Below are 22968 nucleotides of genomic sequence, written 5' to 3'. Positions count from 1 at the left end.
TTTCCTTTAGTGTAGGTTTTCACCAGACTCAGGATGTTAAAATGCAGGAAGGTATTTATTTTGTTTAAGTCCATCAGGACAACTCACTGATGTGGGGAAGTGCAGCATATTCATTATTTTGGATTATTATAGAAAGAAACAAATTGTATTAGTTGAATTAATTGAGTCTGATCATAACTGTTGCTCTATATGGTCACTTGCTGTCTGCGAAATAAGCTGTTTGTTCTCTTTCTATATAAGAAATAAACAGCATAATGTTTTGTTTTGGCCTCATTTTGCCAAGTCTTTTCTTGATTCACCTTCAGAAAGCTTAGAGAAGCATACGTGAGTGCATGTCTAGTTCGTAAGGGGGACACTATCATATATAAGTAGATAAAGGAGGGACACTATCAAGTGGGACACTATCATATAAGTAGATATCGGGCAGTGTAAACGTGAGGGGCATGGAAGCAGTTTATGGTAGTGACTGTTGTCAGTGAACCTGAGCAGGCATCTATGACAGACCATTAAAAATTGTAAAATTATATTCATTTATCAACACATTCTTTCAAATAAAAATATTACACTATAGGAACATGCATCTTTCGACCTAAACACAAAAGAAGAACCCTCAAGGGAAATCTGAACTTGAATTCAAGTTCGAAGTAGAAATACAATTAGAATCTCAATATTTTGGAACCTGAATCCAAAGTTTGGAATTGGATTTTTTTATGCTTCAATGAATTGGAGCAGAAAGTAAGTCAAGTGTTATCAGAGCCAACACCTGAGTCGACTCCAAACTGACTTGAATGAACAAAAGTTTGGTAAAGTTTGACCCAGCCTGAATCAATCCTCAAAGGATCTCAAAGTTCATCCCTCTAGACCATTGTAATTGGACTTTATCTTCTGGAAAATATTAACCTTTAACCTTTTGAATAAACAGAAATTCCATATGGTTAGCAGAAAAAAAATGCTGCAAGTGATGCTTTAATGATTAAAACTCTTGTCCTCCAATTGTTTTCAGTTTTACTATTGTCAATTTGATAGCTGACTCTTTTATGCCAAGAGATGACCTTGTTTCGTGCTTCCCAGGAAATTAATTAGATTGTGCGGTGCGCCCAGCTTTTTTCCTTCTGCCTTCATTCATCAACCAATCATTAAAAAAAAACTCCCTTAACAGAGAAAGTTTTATAACCTAGGCTGTCTGGGTCTTGGTGCAGCTCCCTAGCAATATGATATTCAAGGAAAAATGGCTCCCAACAATTCCACAACTTTTTTTAAAACAGCAATTAAGAACAAAATGCCGCATAGACTTTTATTGGCCATTAAGAACTCATTAAATGTAAGCTTTGGACATACATTGAGGAAGCTGTTAAATAAGGTGCATTGTCCTTTACGACAAGTTAATTAGCTATATTTTAATCCTTTTAATGTGGAATCTTAAATATGTGTATGAAGTGTCTGCTCTCTCCAAGTTCTTCAGTGTTTAATGCAAAACCTATTGAAAACAGCTGCTGAATTTTAGTCGTTCCCCAAGTAGAATCATCCACAAACAAGATCCCTGTGTCGTAAAATGGTGTGTAAACCCAAAATAAAAATTCCTCAAACCACAAGTGAACCCAATCTGCTAAAAGAATTCAGAGACTGCGGTTCTTTTAAGTGAATGACAATCCTAACCGACTGGGGGTATTGTCTCTCATCAAGATGCATAAAAGGAAAGGAAAACAGAGCTGCCCACCCAGTCTCCAGCAGCAGTCTGTGGGTGAACTTCTGCAGGTAAATAACTGCAGGGACAGCAGAAGTAATGAAACAACAACTGAACTCTTCAGTCTAAAAGTAAGTGGGAGAGATACAGAATTCTGTCACTTTGCTCACTCCCCAGGATGTCAAAAGTGTTAGTTGGCATGATTCTACTGACATTGGCTAAATAAACCAAATATTTTTGTTCATTAATGCTTAAAATTAATGAACTTAATGTAAAACATCTCACCATGTAGGCGTAAAGTGGTACTATGTGATATTAGTTTAGGAATGCGCAAAGCATTTGTCTGAAATTTCTCTATTATTTTAGCAAAGGAGTTAGTCCATTTAAAATAAATGCGTCGACATGTCTGCTAAAACAGTGCAGAAAGGAATTTCAAACTAATATATTAATTAGTTGTACATTCATTTCAGGGCCTGGGAATATAAAAAAAACAACACATAGAAAAACAGATCTGGGAGCATGACAGAATTCTGCAACATCGTAATTCTTGATAGCAAAGGTATTGCCAAAAATAAAGGTTATTAAAAACCTGAGATTTTGTTGGAGTCAACTCACATTTCATTTTAGATACACGTGCCTTTCACTGAGAATATTTACAATGCAACTTGCCTACGGACTTCTGGAAATCCCTTGGGCTTACCGAGGTCACTATTTCTTTGCTGGTTCTATACTTAAGTTGTAATAAGCAGAGGGAACAGTTTACAGCGTGATAATCAAACTATTTTTGATCATAGGAATTGTGTGACAAGAAAAAGGGTTTTGTTTAACACTAAGTTAATAGGATTTTTCACTTTGGATCTGTCATTTAAAAATATCTCTGGTGCTTTGGGATTGAGAGCAGATTGCTGAAGAGATTTGCTATGCTTGGATTTTAGCCAGCAATCTGCCCTCAGTTCCAAAACATCACACAGTGCCGTAACCTTTATTACTGTATTATCTCAGAGTTCAAGAATTCTGGAGACACGTGTGTGACAATCTTATAACTACATCTGCTCAGATAATGCCAATGCCCATAAAACTAATAAATCATGAATGGTGCAAAATTAAACAAACACCGTTGAGTGTTACTGGTTAACGAATTGTCTTGTCCTATTGAAAATTTCCTTGATAGTTATGAGTGTTCTTTCCGGTCATATTTTATTCATAAAACTGATTCCAGTTGCTTTTGTTGAAAACAGAAACATGTGGTAATCAACTGCTGTTTCAAGGATGTTTATTCGCTTCATTGAGTATTCATTTTCCATAGACTAATTCTGCCAAACAAACAGTCTAAAAACTGTATGCTCCGCTGAACATAACTACTGGCCATAAGATATTGAAGACTACAGTGAAGAAAACAATTGTATTTTGAGTAAAGCACAATTTTACCTCATATTTATGATACACTATAGAACCGAGAACAGAGTTTATAGTATAGAAGTGGGATTGCTGGTTTAGTTGCTGAATAGTCAAGTCATGGATTTCTGCTACTGTACAAAAGCACTTTACAACAGCCTACATTCTTTTTCTGAGGAACTGGTGTCAGCCTTGGCTCGGTGTCGGAGTCAGAAGGTTGTGGGTTCAAGTCCTACTCCAGAAAGCACCTTCTAAACCCACGACCTCTTCCACCTAGAAGGACAAGGGCAGCAGGCGCATGGGAACACCACCACCTCCAAGTTCCCCTCTAAGTCACACACCATCCTGACTTAGAAATATATCACCGATCGTCGCTAGGTCAAAATCCTGGAACTCCCTCCCGAACAGCACTGTGGGAGTACCTTCACTACATGGACTGCAGTGGTTCAAGAAGGTGGCTCACCACCACCTTCTCAAGAGCGATTATGGATGGGCAATAAATGCTGGCCTTGCCAGCGACATCCACATCCCATGAATGAATTTAAAAAAAACCTGAGCACATAATCCAGCTGATATTTAAGTGCAGTACTGAGGGAGGTGTTGTCTTTCGGATGTGACGTTAAACCGAGGCCCCCATCTGCCCTCTCAGGTGGCGTAAAAGATCCCATGGCACTATTTCTATGAAGAACAGGGGAGTTCTCCCCGGTGTCTTAGCTAATATTTATCCCTCAACCAACATCACTAAAACAGATTATGTGGTCATTATCTTATAGCAGATTGTGGGATTTTGCTGTGTGCAAATTGGCTGCTACATTTCCTACATTACAACAGTGACTACACTCCAAAAGTACTTCATTGGCTGTAAAGTGCATTTGGACATCGTGAGGTTGTGAAAGGCACTATAAAAATGCATGTTCTTTCCTTCTTTCTATTAAATGTCAGCAATAGTTAAGTGGGATCAAGATTCCTAAGAGCTTTTCGGCTTGTGTGGGGAATGGTCGGGTTTCCCCGAATGTGGGGTTTCTGACACACATAAAAAAGTGTCAGCCAACTCCATGCAATTTTCCCTCAAGTGGCCAATTAATTCCCAGCATGTGGGAAGCCTTGCTAATTGTTCAATTTGAGTCAGAAATCCCCACAGTATGATGTCATCATTCGTGGTGCTTTCAAGGTCCATAGCAAGCACTGCATTCTCTGAAGGCTTCCAAACGAACCATACAGGATGGCAGAGGAGCCTGCAGCAGCTGTGGCCAGTGCCAGACCCCGAGCTGCCTTCAAATTCGACGAGGCTTCACTGCAGGCATTATTGGATGGGGTTAGGGCCCACAGGGAGGTCCTCTTCCCTAGGTCAGGGAGGAAGAGGCCTCCCACTGAGACCAATGCTGCATGGATGCAGGTGTCAGCAGATGCCAACTCGCTGGGAGTCACCAGAAGAACCTTGGCATTACATCTCTAACTCCTTCCTTTACTCCCCCACAGTACCATCCAGAGCCCCCGTCCTCACTGTGGAGGAGGAAGAGGCTGTGCAGCCAGACTCCTCAGAGGAAGCTCCAACCTCTGAGGGCACAGCGTCAGCAGAAGTAAGCGCACCCAGCACCAGCGCAGACACTCACACCTCGGGGGTCCTTCGGGACATAGAGTAGTGTTGTCACCTGGTGTTTCACAGCTCAAAAGTGAGCCTCAGCAGATACTGGAGACAGGGACAGCAGTGGAGAGTCCTCGTCGGAGGGCGCAAGACACTGCCAGCTCAGTTCAGCTGCGCTGCATGTCGACCCTCTGCCTCTGGGTCCATCCGCAAAAGAAGAGGTGATAGATCTCCATGCACAGATGCAGGAGTCCCTGGCAGGTTTTGTCTCCAGGGTTGCTGCGAGTGTGGAGCGAATGGAGGGGGTCAATTTTCTGGCCGCCGTCGGGCGGCTTTTCATGCGGCCGGGGGCCAAAAATCAGCGAAAAAGTGGGTCGGGACCCCCCCCTGCCTGATTCCCCGCCCCGTCCGACTTTCAGACAGCCGTTTCCCCGTGCCCCGCTTCAGTCCCGGCCGCCGCTGGCGGGACTGGTCGTCGGAGCACTAATAAGCAATTACCAGCTTGTTGAGGTAGTTTCTCCGGGGCTGTTGCAACTTTGGGGCCTTCCCCACATCAAACCCGCCTGTGGGGAACCCCGCTGCTGAGAGCTGGCGTGAAGCTTGCCGGCTTGCTTGCTGTCAGCTGCAGGTCAATGGAGAAGCTGCGATTTAAAGGGACAGCACTTGTATGTTGAAGGACCTTGTTGTTGCAGATTTGGGGCTACTTCTTCAAGGCTTAGGCACAGCTGTGGAAGGTTGGAGCCTCATACACTTCTCCAATGCGATCTCCTGGGAAGCTCCTCTCGCCACCCTCACTCAGCGCTTCCTCAGCGGAGGCATGTATGAGAAGCATGGGACGCCTTTTTTCCCTTCCCTTCTTGCCATTAGAGGATCTCCAGCTGCAGAGGCAGCAGAAGCAGAACCAGGAACAGCAGGATCAGCAACAGGAGCACCAGGCTGCTGCTCACTCACCTGAAGCTGCACAGGCCAGAAGGGGCCAACGCTTGGAAGTGGCTTGAGAGCACCTTGCTGCGCTTTAGGGGGCCATGGGGACCCGTTTCTGCACTGGCAGTCCTACTCAGAAGAACTTCCATGAAGATCTGGTTTCTCTGTTCAACAGATGGCCAACGCTCCTCAAGAGATATCATTCTCTTATGAGCACTCACCATGTTTTCCGTACCCTGGCGAGTTATCTCCATGGAGGTTGCCAACCTTTCCATGGTGATGCGTTCATGCGCCAATGACTCCACAAAGGCTCTGCTCATGGTCGCTATGGACTCCTCCATTCGCTCCACACTCGCAGCGACCCTGGAGACAAAACCTGCCAGAGACTCCTGCATCTGTGCATGGAGATCCATCACCTCTTCTCTTGCGGATGGACCCAGAGGCAGAGGGTCGACATGCAGCGTAGCTGAGCTGAGCTGGCAGTGTCCTGCGCCCTCCGATGAGGACTCTCCACTGCTGTCGCTGTCCCTGTCTCCAGAATCTGCTGAGGCTCACTTGTGAGCTGTGAAACACCAGGTGACAACACTACTCTGTGTCCCGAAGGTCCCCCCGAGGTGTGAGTGTCTGCGCTGGTGCTGGGTGCGCTTACTTCTGCTGACGCTGTGCCCTCAGAGGTTGGAGCTTCCTCTGAGGAGTCTGGCTGCACAGCCTCTTCATCCTCCACAGTGAGGACGGGGGCTCTGGATGGTACTGTGGGGGAGTAAAGGAAGGAGTTAGAGATGTAATGCCAAGGTTCTTCTGGTGACTCCCAGCGAGTTGGCATCTGCTGACACCTGCACCCATGCAGCATTGGTCTCAGTGGGAGGCCTCTTCCTCCCTGACCTAGGGAAGAGGACCTCCCTGTGGGCCCTAACCCCATCCAATAATGCCTGCAGTGAAGCCTCGTCGAATTTGAAGGCAGCTCGGGGTCTGGCACTGGCCACAGCTGCTGCAGGCTCCTCTGCCATCCTGTATGGTTCGTTTGTAAGCCTTCAGAGGATGCAGTGCTTGCTATGGACCTTGAAAGCACCACGAATGATGACATCATACTGTGGGGATTTCTGACTCGAATTCGACAATTAGCAAGGCTTCCCACATGCTGGGAATTAATTGGCCACTTGAGGGAAAATTGCATGGAGCTGGCTGACACTTTTTTATGTGTGTCAGAAACCCCACATTCGGGGAAACCCGACCATTTCCCACACAAGCCGAAAATCGGGGCCGAGGAGTCCATAGCGACCATGAGCAGAGCCTTTGTGGAGTCATTGGCACATGTACGCATCACCATGGAAAGGTTGGCAACCTCCATGGAGGAGATAACTCGCCAGGGTACGGAAAACATGGTGAGTGCTCATAAGAGAATGACATCTCTTGAGGAGCGTTGGCCATCTGTTGAACAGAGAAACCAGATCTTCATGGAAGTCCTTCTGAGTAGGACTGCCAGTGCAGAAACGGGTCCTCATGGCCCCCTAAAGTGCAGCAAGGTGTTCTCAAGCCACTTCCAAGTGTTGGCCCCTTCTGGCCTGTGCAGCTTCAGGTGAGTGAGCAGCAGCCTGGTGCTCCTGTTGCTGATCCTGCTGTTCCTGGTTCTGCTGCTGCCACCTCTGCTGCTGGAGATCCTCTAATGGCAATAAGGGAAGGAACAAAAGGCGTCCCATGCTTCTCGTAGATGCCTCCACTGAGGAAGCGCTGAGTGAGGGTGGCGAGAGGGGCTTCCCAGGAGATCGCATTGGAGAAATGTGTGAGGCTCCAACCTTCCACAGCTGTGCCTAAGCCTTGAAGAAGTAGCCCCAAACCTGCAACAACAAGGTCCTTCAACATACAAGTGCTGTCCCTTTAAATCGCAGCTTCTCCAATTGACCTGCAGCTGACAGCAAGCAAGCCGGCAAGCTTCACGCCAACTCTCATTAGCGGGGTTCCCCGCAGGCGTGTTTGATGTGGGGAAAGCCCCAAAGTCGCAACGGCCCCGGAAAATCTACTTCAACAAGGTAATTATTGGTCATTAGTGTGCCGACGACCAGCCCCGCCAGCGGCGGCCGGGACTGAAGCGGGTCGCGGAGAAACGGCGGTCCGAAAGTCGGACGGGGCGGGGAATCAGGCGGTCGGGGGGGTCCCGACCCGCTTTTTCGTCGATTTTCGGCCCCCGGCCGCATGAAAAGCCGCCCGATGGCTGCCAGAAAATTGAGTATTTTAATGTATTGACTGTGCAAGCTCAGATTTTCAGTAATGGGGAACACAGATTCACTAAAGGAAAGGAGATAAATGTGTGTGTCGTGCAGGATTAGATATAGCAAAAAAGGAACTGAGAAATTCATCCTTTTTGCTCCCTGACACCATCTCCACACATATTTAAGAAATGTCCCTGAATACAGTATTTTCATCCTCAAATGGCCTTATTTCTCCATTTGAAAGTGAATAATGTCGTTAAAAGTTTTATGCTCTAAGTTCTAAGCCCCTCAGTTGGAATCATTGGCCATGATTTCGCCTACCAAGGCGGCCGGAGTGCGACCTCCCTGATGGCTCCATCCCGCTCTGTGAAAAAAATTTTACACTGATTGGCCCACCCAGCATGTTTGCCAGCCAATTGAAAGAAGCAGGTCTGATGATGTCACTCCCGGTTTCCTTAAAGGGACCATGCGCAAATTGATTTGGACAGTTCTGCTGTCGGTGTTCTACAGCATTGCGAAGCTGCAAACACTGCACAGAGGTGCACAGCTGCACCCAGGCTCGCCCATTACTCCCTCCATATGCTTATGGGAGTCACAACACGCAAGGAGGTTCTCTTCCCTTCCCATGGGCGGAAGAGACCTCCTCAGGAGACCAACGCAGCCTGGTTGCACATTGCACAGGAGGACACAAGCAGGGATGTCATCAGGACAACCAGGCTCAGTGGCGCAAACCTTTCAATGATCTCAGTAGATCATGAAACATTACTGCAAAGCCACACTCAACCTCATCATGCTGTGCCACCACTCTGCATTCCCTACCCTACTCCTGCACGTCCTTACTCACACTAACTTACCTTGCACCTCCACCACCCTGCTCTATCTACATTATAACTTCCCCATCCCACTAGCCACGACTCACACTCACCCTCATCCTCGTCCAATCATATCAACTAACAACACACAAGGGTAGGCACTTAGGTGTTTAAGCCAATGTTCATGTGAAATTCCTGTTAATGTGCTGTCGAGCATTGAAATCTTTATTTTCAACACTTTGCGTTCTTGGACAGATTTGTTTGCACCTTTGGAAGTGTCTTAGTGAGTTACAGTGAATGATGAGACATAACGGTAACCCCTGCATTGGTGATGAGTGTGGAAGGAATGGCTTGGGCATTGTAGGGATGCTTTATTGTGTTGGTGTGGGGTGGTGCCAACCTTGCGCATCATGTGGCAGCCAGGATGTACGGCATCAAGTGAAGTAAATGTGGCTATGGTGAGGGCATCCCTGGCGTCCCGGGCAGCAATGTGGTTGGGTGCTGATGCCCTCTGTCCTGTGCAGCACCAGCTGATTGCAGAGAAGGTTGGTGTTGTTGTTGTTGCTGCTGCTGATGTGACTGGTGCTGCTGGTGTGCCTGGTGCTGCTGGTGTTGGGATTCTGAGGACCAAGGTGAGATTTTTTCAAGGGCACCGATGCTGGTGGAATAGATGGCAGGTGAGGTTGAGATGACAGAAGCGATCTGTCAATGGTGAGAGAGGTTGTTCCAATGAGGTGACACTGGATAGAGAATTTGCTCCAAACACTTGCAAGCTGCAAAAAGCTCAATCTGTCTTCCAAATGCAGTAAGCAACAGCTTCTAAGCTTGCAAAGTGAAGACCTATGAAATGGGAGCTTTTATAGACCATTTGCAGCTGTCAAGTTAAAAAATCATCACATGCTGACACAACACCAGACCTCCTTACCTGACGTAATCCCCGAGCAGCAGGGAAGCCACTGACGAACTCTAAAAATCTAAAGATAAGCTTAAAATACTACTTAATTGCCTCTTAACAATCTCTCTGATGATGTAAATTGTCCCCCCATCGCTTGGTGTCGGGTCTGTTCTGCGATGACAGACCCGACATCTGGGAGACAAGCGCGGAGGCGGGTTGACAGCGGGTTCCCTACCCACTGTCAAAAAAATAGGAATTTCCCAGCCGACCTGCCTCTAAACGTGCCCACTGAACCGTGTCCCCCCCCCCCTGAAAAATTCCAGCCATTATGTTTGCATTCTTTCCTAAGCTACGCACTGAGACACAACAGCTGGGCACTGAATCCACTGCCAGCGTCAACCAGAACTCAATTCAAACCAATGAAAAATGTCTCTTAATTACAGAAGCATGACTTTTACACCTGTTTTAACGTACTTAAAGACTATGCTGGAGAAAACTTCAAGAAAATGATTCCCTATAAAATATAGATTTATGTTTTAATCCCACCAACCCCATACTAGCACCTTAAAAAGTAAGAATTGTGGTGTAAATATATTGCTCCATACTTAATCATTTTGATTGTTAGACAGTAGCCTACTGGGGTGAAAGACGTTGGGTAGTGTGAAAGGAATCATCACTTTTGAAAGTCTGTATCCTGCAGTGTTTTTAAGTACCTAAAAGGGGCTATAAAAGCTGTACTTGGCTTCATTGCTTTTCATAGAATCATACCGCACAGAAGGAAACCACTCGACCCATCGTGCTCTTTGAAAGAGTTATCCAATCAGTCCCACTCCCCTGCTCTTTCTGCATAGCCTTGCACTTTTTCTCCTTTTCAAGTAAATATCCAATTCCCTATTGAAAGTTAATATTGAATCTGCTTCCACCACCTTTTCAGCCAGTATATTCCAGATCATAAGAACTCGCTGCGTAAAAATATTTCTCATCTCCCCCCTGCTTCTTTTGCCAATTATCTTAAAGTTTTTAGGGGAACTATATTGGCATGTGGAGGTAGATATGCCCCAATTGCACTCAACAACAACTCCTCGAAATAGCAGAAAATAGAGTACTCGTTCAGTGTCAGCCCAGTGAAATACTTATAAGAATACTTTTTTTTTTACTTCTAAATACATTTTTTAAAATGATATAAAAACATTGGCCCAGTAATTCCGGTCCCAACGCGTGAGTACGGACGGGGCACTCACGCGTGGGCCCGTTGGAAGTGCCGGATTTCACCATGCACAGCGCATGCGCGGAAAACCGACATTTCCTCTCCTCTGAACCAAGGGGTTAAGAGGCGGTTCCCTTGCGACGTTTGAGGCAGCATGTACGCGTTGAACTTCGGTTTTTTTGACAGGTTTGTCCGTGCGTGAACGCCTCCACTTTTTACGAATGTAAAAAGCAGATGTAAGGACTTAGTTTTAAAAGGTAAGTGGTCTAATAATTAAAGTTAGAAATTTTTTTCCACAGGTTCATTATTTTTAAAGAATTTACAGTAAGGTAAGTTAATTTTTGGACCCGATTTCTTGAAAAAAAAATTTGGCAGAAATTTGAATAATTGTTTAAATTCGTTTTTTTAAAGTTATTAATAGTTAATTTAATTATTGGAATTTTTTTTAACTTTTATTTAAAGTTTAAGTAGTGTTTTGGGCGCCCGGAGTTTTCATGAGTTTGACAGGTCTTATGTCTAACTCATGAATGGACTTTTGTAAACTCCCATTGGTTGCCCAGTGCTCACGTGATCCCAGCCGGCTCATCACACTAAGTACGCCGCTGGATCACGCACGCACAGCGGGCCGGGAGCTGAACCAGGCCACAGACCGGAAATCCAAGCAGGCCCAGTCTTCAAATGTCAGTGCGATATGTAAGTGTAGGTCGGGGGCTTGCACCCGCGGGAAGCCCCCGACCCGAATTTCTGGGCCAATATTATTTTCAGAAAGCTCTGCATTTGAAATATTAACCACTTTTTTTCAGATGGTGACAAGATCTGTTCAGCGTTTTTACTTATAAATATATATATATATACCTGGGGGCATTTGTGCAGGAAACCTTTAGAAGAAATAAAAACAGAAAATGCTAGAAACACTCAGCAGTTCAGGCAGCATCTGTGGAGAGAGAAACAGAGTTAACGGTTCAGACATTAACTCCGTTTCTCTCTCCACAGATGCTGCCTGACCTGCTGAGTATTTCCAGCATTTTCTGTTTGTATTTCAGATTTCCAGCATCCGCAGTATTTTGCTTTTGTAACCTTTAGAAGAAGGTCACTTGTGGGCTTCTGGTAAGCCTTCATGTGGAAAAATATAATCAGTGTTACACAATATATCTTTTATAAATGATCCCAGTCATCAATTTGTCTCAAACTTGGTCAATAGTTAATCTTTCAGAACTTCCTCAGACCTCAACAGTGTCGCAAGACTCCGGAGTGCAGCAGAAGCCCTATCATCATACACAATGGACAATACATGTTTATGGCCCATGAAAAACTTTGATAGCATTGTAGATCATTATAGAAAAAAATAACAAAGTAGGATATGAAATTGGTGATCCTTTAGTGCCCATAGGCACCTGACGTGGAAAATTCCAGAAAGACTATGGGAGCTTGTAGTTTATTGAACACACGTTAGTAAGAATTTGAGGCTCTTCGAATACTCGGGATTGAAATCACTGGGAATGGGAAATACTCTGGATAGCACGGTGCTAGTTACAGGTGCTGCGAGGCAATATTTTTGGACAATCTTTCCTTTTTTTTTGTTTTTTTTTTACACAAGTAAAAGAAAGAAAGATAATTCCAAGAGATCCGAAGAGTTAAGTCGCTGCAAATTGATCCTCACTGGAGATTTGCCTAATTATTAATCATTGTTAGTGAAGTGAAGTGGGAATTAAAGTTCTGTGGTATTGTGGCCTACAGCAGTGCTGTTGATGAAAGCGACATGTTGGCATACATTGTTGAACAAGTATTTCACTCTGTGACTTAGAACAGCTAAGACAAATTATTCCCGATAGCCTTGAAGTAAACAGTTTTTACAGGCGGGTTGAGAAACAGATGAGAAAATTGACATAAAGCAGTGAATTCCATGAAATTCCTCATGGTTTTGTGATGGAAAGCCAGACAGCCAAATTTAGAATGCAGCAGGTTTTTCAATATTATTTGGCTGAGGTGTGATATCCTTTTTAAAAGACTTTTATTTCGTATAAACAAGGAAGACAATGTTCATCAGAGCTGGTTTTAATTATCATTTTCTGGAAACTCTTTGGAGAAGAAAAATATTTAAAGCAAGATGTTGCTATATGAATCTCCTTATAATAATGTCATCTGAAGAGAATCCCTTATGTTAAGATACCGTGATACTAGCCCTGTCTCTGCATTCCTGTTATTTCAAGTAGGATTTGCAGATAAGCTCCCCTGATGGGCTAGTGGGTAAAGTTAGCCTGATGTAGTACATAAACCATACAGAGTCGGAGATCCCAGTTTGCATTCCCAGTCTGTACTGAGTTAGCTGGCCTCAGCTGGTGCGGGAGTTAAGGCTCTACAATTAGCCTCACTTAGAACACTGCATCCAGGTAGCTTAGTAATATCCCATCCGACTCATTTTGTAGCAACCTGAATAGATGATCCTTATTACTCTAGGCCTAATTCAGTGCATCGTTCTGGTTAAGAAACCTGACTGATACATTTGGGTAACACGTTTGCATTTGTTGTACTACTTGGCTTTAATTCAAAATGTCTTACTACTGTACGTTGCATTTACACTAAATTTGTAGTGTTGGAAGACGGAATCTCAGCCCGCTTCATTCCAGAGTGAAGTCGGGCCCTGACTCCTGATTGACATGGCGACTTCTTAGCATTGGCATCAATGCTGTAGATGTAGCCTACCTGCAGCCCCAAAATCATAACATCTGTAGTCCTGGTTTAGTAAAGAGAGTTGGCACTTTATCTACACTCCTCATAATTTTAAATACCTGAAATCATGTGCGTTCTTCAATTTTGTTTTCTGTACTGAAAGTAAGCTGAGCTTCCTACAGCAATGTATCATTTCACTGTTGTCCTATTTGAACATAAAAATACAAGAGGTGTGAGTCCTTTTTAGTGCTGGTAGACTTGCATGCAGTACTGCAAATGAAGTCTAAGTTACCCATTTTAGCACATTGGTAATATTCTTTTGGACTTGTATTCTGTGCTTCGGGTGGCAGACTCTAACACTCTGTGACTTGGTAAGCAGCCCGCTTGATTGGCACCCCATCCACCACCTTAAACATTCACTCCCTCCACCTTCGGCGCACTGTGGCTGCAGTGTGTACCATCTACAAGATGCACTACAGCAACTCGCCAAGGCATCTTCGGCAGCACCTCCCAAACCCACGACCTCTTCCACCTAGAAGGACAAGGGCAGCAGGCGCATGGGAACACCACCACCTCCAAGTCACACACCATCCTGACTTAGAAGTATATCGCCGATCCTTCATCGTCACTGGGTCAAAATCCTGGAACTCCCTACCTAACAGCACTATTGGAGTACCTTCACCACACGGACTGCAGCGGTTCAAGCAGGCGGCTCACCACCACCTTCTCAAGGACAATTAGGGATGGGCAATAAATGCTGGCCTTGCCAGCGACGCCCACATCCCATAAATGAATTTTTTTTAAATTCACATGATTTGAGACCTATCAATGATCACAGCTGGATCTTTTCTGGTCCAACCCACATAAAGCTTTACCATCATAATGTAGTTATTATTAGTCCTAACCCTAGCCATGTTATATCTTATAATTGTTCATCTTTATTTTAAGGAATATTTATATATATTGATTATTAGCAAGTTACTACTGTATACTATTTGTGCATTGTTTTATAAAGAACACTCCTGCAATTTAGTTACAAACAACAAACAGAGGAAACTTTGCTTTATATCTCTGTAAAGATTGAATTGTCCAGTTAACATGTTTAAACTGCTCTACATACTGCAGTTATATTCAGTAAGATATTGACCGAATGGGTTATATTGGTTCAAAAACCTCATCGGAAAATAAAAGTTTTTTACCGAGCAGCACAAACTGCCTGGTAGCAAGGGTCACAGCTAGTCAGGTTGATGCTTTTGTTGTGGTGTTCCAATTTCTTTAAAAAATGTGGTGCATTGATGTACAGATAAAGGTATATGTGCGTGATGATGCCCTTATGCTTGCATTCCTGGGCATGCACGGCAGTGCTCTGAGATTTGGAGGGAAGTAGAGCACCCAGAATTAGAAACCCACGTCACCCAGCTGCACACACTTCAGTGAACTTACCTGCATAAGCCCATTAACCCAGGAGGAGTTGGGCCCATCGGTTACCTTAAATGGCGATGTCAAGTTCTTAATTGATAATGATGGACTGTATCCTTTAAGCCATTGAACTAAGTGTATGAGTGACTACTACAAGGGTTGTAGTCTTAGTTTAAACTTGCTTTGGGAGTTTTCACAGAAAATGAAATTATTTTCTTGGTTTAATATGGTACCTACCATCCTCTCCTTTCATAAACCCTTTACATTATCTGATAAAATCTTTGTTTTTGTCAAGGTGAGAGATCAATCATTCCCACTTCATGTAAAGCACAATAAATTTCAATACCAGCTATCCTAATAGACTCTCTAAACATGATTGCCAATTAATCAGCAATAAACACCAGGCAGTTTTCTGTTTTCAGCCTTAGTGCAACAGCAAATTGGCTCCACACAGTCTCCCGAGACTCGAGCTGGATTTGAACTCAAGTCCCATAGGTTTATATTTTTGTGAACAGAGAACCTTAACAGAAAGCTTTTATAATGTACCTGTCTTCACAGTGGATGACTGGCAGGCAGTAACACTGCTAAGGTGGTGCACAGACATTTAAATTAGTCCAGCCTCACACAGTTGCTTTTGGTTATAGAAACTGAAGAGGTTGGAAAGGAATAAAAGCCCTTGATTATTTGCATGGTGATATAACATTGCAAAAGAAAGATTTTCCGATAGTTATGTACAAAGAAAAGAAAAAAAAGAACGTCTTGCATTTATATAGTGGGCTAGATTTTCGTGGAGCCGTCAGGCGGGGTTTCAGGCGTGTGTGGGGGGGGGGAAATCCCGACTTTGGGGGTCCCGACACCATCCCGCCCAAAATCCCGCCCCACGTAAGTTTCAGGGGCGGCGGGTACCTGGCGGGAAGGGATTAGTGCCAATTAACTGCCTGTTAACAGGTAGCTAACAGGCAGTTTTTAGCCTAATCCCCATTTTGAGCGGTTTCGTGTGGGTTTCCCGACGGCTCCAAACCACGCCAGGTTAGAGCAGCGGGCCGTCGGGTTGAATGAGTTGGAGGGGTCGCGATGTTGGCGCTCAGGTGAGTGATGGGTGCATGAGTGTAAAGGTAAGTGTGTTTGGTGTGTCTAAAGTGTGTAAAGAACTTTTACTTACCTTTACTTACCTTAACAGCCTTTCTTCCTGTAGCCGTCGGGAGCGCATCACTCAGCCGGAACTGAAAGCTGAACGGCTGCGATCTGTCAAAAGTGACAGCCTTCAGCTTTTAGTGCTGCTGAGATTTCTAAATGAGCCTGTGCAGAAGGACTCATCTTAGAAATCAGACTGTCAGTGTTTGACAGCTTCAAACAGCTGTGAAACACTGATATTTCATCTGTCAGAACTCTTGACAGATGAAATTTCAGTCTGTGACGTCACCTGTTGCCGAGTGGCCCTTAATTGGCCTGCTGAGCCCGCTGGGCAGGCTCAACAAGGTAAATCAAGGGAAAATCGCGCGGATTGGCCAGACGTCGAAGTAGGCGGGTCAGAAACCCGAAAGGGGAAGTCCCGCCTTCTTCCCGACAGGTTCGGGAAAATCTACCCCAGCGTTTTTCACGACCGCTGGACGTGCCAAAGCACTTTACAGCCAATGAAGTGCTTTTGAAGTGTAGTCACTGTTGTAAAGTAGGAAAGGACATTTTCAGGCAAACGTTGACCCAAGATGCTGTGTTTTTATAATGTAGGCTTTATACATTAGGACATCGATCAAAAATCCTCTCGCCTCTCCAGAAGTGAAATGCAAATTTTATAAAACTAATATTATGGTAGACCTCAAAATGGGGGAAGAGGATTTGGGGTTCTTTACTTACATTTATCAAAATATTATGCAATTTGTTGCAGTCTGGTTAAGGTTAACTTGCACACCTGTTCCTAGTAGTACATTTCTGGCAATACAGTTTGTGTTTCTATTGCTACCAATGGGCTATTTTCACAGTGAATTAATTCCACATGGCAATGTTCTTGTTTTTCTTGCAGACGGCTGTCTGGAAATCACCTAGCTCAGATCCCGATGCATGCTTTTGCTGGCCTCTACAATCTGAAAGTCCTGTAAGTATCAGTAGTTCACGTCGCACCAAAAATATCTGTGTTATTGTAAACAATACAAATATTAGCATTATCTTCTAAAACTGTCAGCCCGATTCAACTTGAGGTGCTGAATGGAGGACAGGATTCAGTATCCATTGCAGTGGGTCAGAAGACCATGCTAATATTTGCCTTTGTCTAATGCTTTATCACATCAGAACATCTCAAAGTGTTTCATACAATGTTTAATGTGAGCAGAGTCAATAGTTTTTGTTCTTATTATTAAGCAAAAGAATCAAGAAAAGTGTATATATGATGTGAGCTGACTAGAAAAGAAACCTTTTTGCATCAAACTTTTTTATTACAAAGATTACACTGTAACCAATCTTTGCCTTGGTCACAGTTGAAACTCCTTATTGGCGCTCGATCATCTAAAATGAATCCTGTTAGGAGCTACTAATGTTGATCATGAATGTTTCTAAAACAATTTGATGACGCTTCAGATACTGAGGCCTGTGCAGCTAACCGTTGACACTTAGGAACAAGGACAAGACATTTTTACATTGGAGTTCGTGCCTTGTAATGAGTTTATATTTTGTGAGGCTGTTTGAAAGATGTCATATTCTTGTAAACACTTTGATTAAGATGTATAAGGATGTCCTTTGTTTTTCAGAACAAAGCAAAGCTGTGGACTCTTCCACATAGTCAGTTAAACCTCAGATTATGGAAGTATGTGAGGCATACCTCTACTTCACTGTCTACTGATCATTTTGAACAGTTCAGCAAGTTAAATAATGAATGTTACAGAATAGTTAAACTTTCAGGGGGGAAAATTTGTTGGCGACCATACATCGCCTGGGTGCTAAATTTAGCGCCTGGTGAAAAATAACGCCGGCGCTTACTAACTTCAGTTTCAGCACCCCAAGAGGTGGAGCGCTAATTCAAGTGCTCCACTTTCTTCTTAGAGCGCTAACCCCAAATATCGGGGCCACGTGTTCTGCAGCACTACGCACAGGGCCACGTAGCAGTGCCGCATGGAAGGGCTCTTCCTCTCATTAAAGGGGAGGGCCCAAGCCCACAACTCTGCAGGGCCCTACCTGGACCACTGGGGAGTGGGGTGCATTGCCAGCTGCCCGGCACACAAGAGGAGTGCCAGGCTGCCAGATCGTGGCACAGGCCCCGCGTTCAAAGACGCAACGGGCCACGACAAGTAAGTCGGCTGATTTTTTTTCCCCACCCGCCACCTCCCCTTTACTTAGCGCCGCGCGAGCCTCCTGCCGCTCCGTTCCCATCCCTGAATCGGTCGCTGTCATCGGCCGGCGCAAATTCAAGGGGGCGCGGGCCAATTTTGCAGGTGGGGTGAAAACGGGGCGCTGTGCACGGTGATGCCTGTGCAGCGGAGCGGGCGCTACCGGCTACTGTCGCTGCTAAACTCCCACTGAATTTAGTGAGAGTCGTTAGCGGCTCCTCATCAGGGAAAAAATTTGTTTGCGCCCTGTTAGCACCCCTGGGGGCGCTAACGAGAGGCACAAATGCATCGAATTTCTAGCTTTAGTACCATAAAGGTGTATACTATAGGCCAGTATTAACACTGTAGCAATTGGACACAAAAATGACATTTAATAAAGAAATGTTTTGAGATATGTTGCAAGTATTGCACTTCCCCCTCTGCTCCAGGCAATCTTGTGCAGATCATAGATGGGGAAGCAGAAACAAGAAACATTAGCAGTTTCAGGTCTAACAGCCAAACCATCCATTAATCAGTCAAGATTCAGAATTAATGCTGCACAATCTTAGTCCTTGCTTCCCATCTTTAAAGACAGATCCCATATTCTAATAGTTCAGTGACACTTGAATTTGCCTTAATCCTAAAACCAAACATTTGAATAGGATTGTATTACTGAAGAGAAAACTTTGCATTTTAAATTCTAAAAGCAATATTTACACCTGTCTCTTTAATTTTGACTTCAGCACCATGTGCATCACTTATACTGATCTCTGTTGAAGTATCAATGATACAGTACAGAATCAGATCACTTTTGCTAATATGGCCTGTGTATCTGACCTTGTAACACTGTTATTTCTTAAGTTTCTTTCTCCCCGGTTTTCTCACTCTGCTCTTGAAACTGCTAACCTATGGTGGGGTATGATTCCAAAGACACCAGCAGCTCCTACAAGCATCAATTCTTCATATGTGAGCCTAGAATGTCAGTAGCGTGTTCACCCATGAAGGGCATCAAAACAAAGTCTGTTCTTATCTTCAATCAATAGCCACAAACACAAACATAGGAACCAAGCAGGCCATTCGACTGCTGGAGCCTGCACCGCCATTCAATTAGATCATGGCTGATCTGTATCTTAATTCCATTTACCCGCCTTGGTTCCATATCCCTTAATACCCTTACCTAACATCAATCTCAGCTTTGAAACTTTCAATTGGCCTGGCTGCAACAGCTTTTTGGGAGAGAGAGTTCCGATTTCCACTACTCTTTGTGTGAAGTGGTGCTTTCTGACATCATCCCTGAACAGCCTAGCTCTAATTTTCCAGAAGAAGTCACTGATTAACCATCTCCAGAAGAAGTCAGTGGTTAGCAATGAAGAGCAGGAATCTTGACTGAATTTATTTCCTTCCTTAAGCTGGAGAATAAAACCAAATGCATTGCCCCTGCCACAGCCGTGATTCAGATTGTCTAACTCGAGACAGACCAGGAATTGAACCTACGAATCTATTTTGTCTGATTGGTTCAGTACCACATACTGGTCAGCTCATAAAAATATGAAAAGTTTAGGCTTCTGTCACTGTTAAAACATAGGAACAGGAGGAGGCCATTCAGCCCCTCGAGCCTGTTCCACCATTCAATGAGATCATGGCTGATCTGCGATCTAACTCCATTTGGCCCATATCCCTTCATACCTTTGGTTAACAAAAAGCTATCAATCTCCAATTTAAAATTAACAATTGATCTAGCATCAATTGCCGTTTGCGGAAGAGAGTTCCAAACTTCTACCACCCTTTGTGTGTAGAAATGGTTCCTAATTTCACTCCTGAAAGGTCTGGCTCTAATTTTTAGACTATGCCTCCTAGTCCTAGAGTCCCCAACCAGCGGAAATTGTTTCTCTCTATCTACCCTACCTGTTCCCCTTAATATTCTGAAAACTTCAATCTGATCATCCCTTAACCTTCTAAATTCTAGGGAATACAAACCTAATTTGTGTAACCTCTCCTCGTAACTTAACCCTTGAAGTCCATGTATCATTCTGGTAAACCTACGCTGCACACCATCCAAGGCCAATATATCCTTCCTAAGGTGCGGTGCCCAGAACTGCTCGCAGTACTCCAGGTGTGGTCTATCCAGGGTTTGTACAGCTGCAGAATAACTTCTACCCCCTTGTATTCTAGTCCTCTAGATATAAAGGCCAGCATTCCATTAGCCTTTTTGATTATTTTCTGTACCTGTTCATGACATTTTAATGATCGATGTACCTTGACCCCCAAGTCTCTTTGGCCATCCACTGCTTTTAGCTTTTCACCATTTAGAAAGTACCCTGTTCTATCCTTTTTAGGTCCAAAGGATGACCTCACATTTGCTTACATTGAAATCCATTTGCCACAGTTTTGCCCATTCACTTAATCTATCAATATCCCTTTTATAGTTTTTTGCTTTCATCTACACTGCCTACAGTGCCGCCTATCTTTGTGACATCGGCAAATTTGGATATATGACTTTCTATGCCATCATCTAAGTTGTTATTAAATACTGTGAATAGTTAAGGCCCCAACACACATCCCTGCAGGACACCACTAGTCACCTCCTGCCAATTAGATTACCTACCCATTATCCCTATTCTCTGTCTCCTGCCGCTCAGCCAATTTCCTAACCAGGTCAATAATTTGCCCTCAATTCTGTGGGCTTCTACCTTAGTTAACAGCCTCTTATGTGGGACTTTATCAAATGTCTTCTAGAAGTCCATATAAATAATATTCCCTGTCCGCTACTTTAGTCACCTCTTCAAAAAATTCAATCAAGTTTGTCAGATATGACCTACCTTTCACAAATCCATGCTGGCTCTCTGATCAACTGAAAATTTGCGAGGTGTTCAGTCACCCTATCCTTAATTATTGACTCTGGCAATTTCCCAACAACAGATGTTGGGCTAACTGGTCTATAATTCCCTGGTTTCCCTCTCTCACCATTCTTAAATAGCGGAGTGACATGTGCAATTTTCCAATCTAACGGAACAGTTCCTGAATCTACAGAACTTTGGAAGATTATAGTTAGGGCAGTTGCAATGTGCTCACCTACTTCCTTTAAAACCCTGGGATGGAAACCATCTGGTCCTGGGGATTTGTCACTCTTTAGTGCCATTATTTCCTTCATTACTGCTATTTTACTTACGTTAATTTTATTGAGTCCCTGTCCCCGATTCAATATTAGTTTCCATGGGATTTCCAGCATGCTATCCTCTTCTTCGATTGTAAATACTGATGCAAAGTAATTATTCAACATGTCTGCCATTTCCTTATTATCATTGACAATATCACCGTTTTCAGTTTTTAAGGGGCCTACTTTGCTCCTGACTACCGTTTTTTTCCTAATATAATTGTAAAAATTCTTCGTATTGATTTTGATATCCCTTGCAAGTTTCTTCTCATACTCCCTTTTTGTAGCTCTTACTATCTGTTTTGTGACTCTTTGCTGTTCTTTGTATCTTTCCCATTCGCCAGGATCTGAGCTATTTTTTGCATTTTTGTATGCTTTTACTTTTAGTTTTATGCTGTCCTTTACCTCTTTAGTCGTCCATGACTGGGGTTTTCTTGGCAAGTGGAGCTCTTGCCCCTCGGGTATAAACTGGTTCTGTATCACATTATATATATTTTTAAACATCTTCCACTGATCTTCTGTTGTTTTACCAATTAACAGATTTGCCCAGTTTAGAGTGGACAGTTTCTGCCTCATCCCGTTGAAGTCAGCCTTACCTAAATCTAGAATCTTAGTAGCTGTTTCATGTTTCTTCCTTTCAAATGCTATGTTGAACTCGATCATGTTGTGATTGCTATTGGATAAATGTTCACGCAGTTAGGCTGTTAACAAAATCTGGCTCCTTACTCATTACTAAATCTAATATGGTTTGCCCACTTGCTGCCTCTAGGATATATTGTTGTAGAAACCTATCCCGGACACATTCAAGAAATTCACCTTTCTGACAAGTGCTAGTCTGCTTATCCCAATCTATGTGAAAGTTAAAATCCCCCAATAAAACCACTCAGCCTTTGCTACACGCTTGTCTAATCTCTGCATTTATACAACCTAGCACTTCACAGCTGCTACCAGGGGGCCTATACACAACTCCCACTACAGTCTTAAATCCTTTCCTATTTCTTAATTCAGTCTCAATTGGCTGCTTACCTCACTTTAAAACCTCTCATCATTGAAGTGATTTCATCCTTAATCACTAAGGCTACTCCTTCCCCTCTGCCATTTTAACTATCTTTCCTGTAGACCTTATAACCTGATATATTTAGTTCCCAGTCCTGACCATCTTGCAGCCATGTCTCAGTAATGGTCACCATGTCATACCCTCCAAATTGAATTCGTGCCTGCAGTTCATTCAATTTATTCCTTATACTCCGTGCGTTTGTATAAAGAACGTTTATTTGGGCCACACACCCTAGCCTGTCCTTCAGCTCTAATGTTTTACTCACATGTTTCTTACTTCTCTCTCCTGGTTTAATCACTTTACACCTTTTAGTTTTCCCTTTACCTGTAGTGCCTGAAGCACAATGTCTGACTGTTATCTACTCTCTTCCCTTTCATTTGTTTTTGAACTACTATTTGTACCACAATTTCCCCGTGAGCCCTCCCCGCCACCCCTGCCCTACCCCATTTACTAGTTTGTGACCACCCTACTTAAGCTTTCCGCTAGGATCCTGGTCCCAGAGCGGTTCAGGTGGAAACATAGAACATAGAAACGTAGAAAAATAGGAGCAGGAGTCGGCCATTCGGCCCTTCGAGCCTGCTCCGCCATTCACTATGATCATGGCTGATCCTCTATCTCAATACCATATTCCTGCTCTCTCCCCATGCCCCTTGATGCCTTTTG

General features: G+C 43.8%; 1 protein-coding gene across 5 annotated transcripts in view; it reads left to right on the top strand.

The window, feature by feature from the left end:
• Positions 1–22968, top strand: part of lgr6 (leucine-rich repeat containing G protein-coupled receptor 6) — a 263473-nt gene that overhangs the window by 113865 nt on the left and 126640 nt on the right. For 4 of the 5 annotated variants that reach the window (XM_086011410.1, XM_086011414.1, XM_086011412.1 and 1 more), the window contains one exon: positions 16819–16890. In XM_086011410.1, the coding sequence (XP_085867536.1) occupies positions 16819–16890 (72 nt within the window). Of the gene's footprint in view, positions 1–16818; positions 16891–17539; positions 17596–22968 lie in introns of those variants that run through there. The other variant, XM_086011415.1, reaches the window with a different exon arrangement.

Source organism: Somniosus microcephalus, chromosome 18, assembly GCF_052327205.1.
Source record: "Somniosus microcephalus isolate GS21.2 chromosome 18, FLI_Smic_1.0, whole genome shotgun sequence".
Classification (NCBI taxonomy): domain Eukaryota; kingdom Metazoa; phylum Chordata; class Chondrichthyes; order Squaliformes; family Somniosidae; genus Somniosus; species Somniosus microcephalus.
The sequence above is the reverse complement of the archived record's forward strand: the minus strand, read 5'-3'. Positions and strand labels throughout refer to the sequence as shown.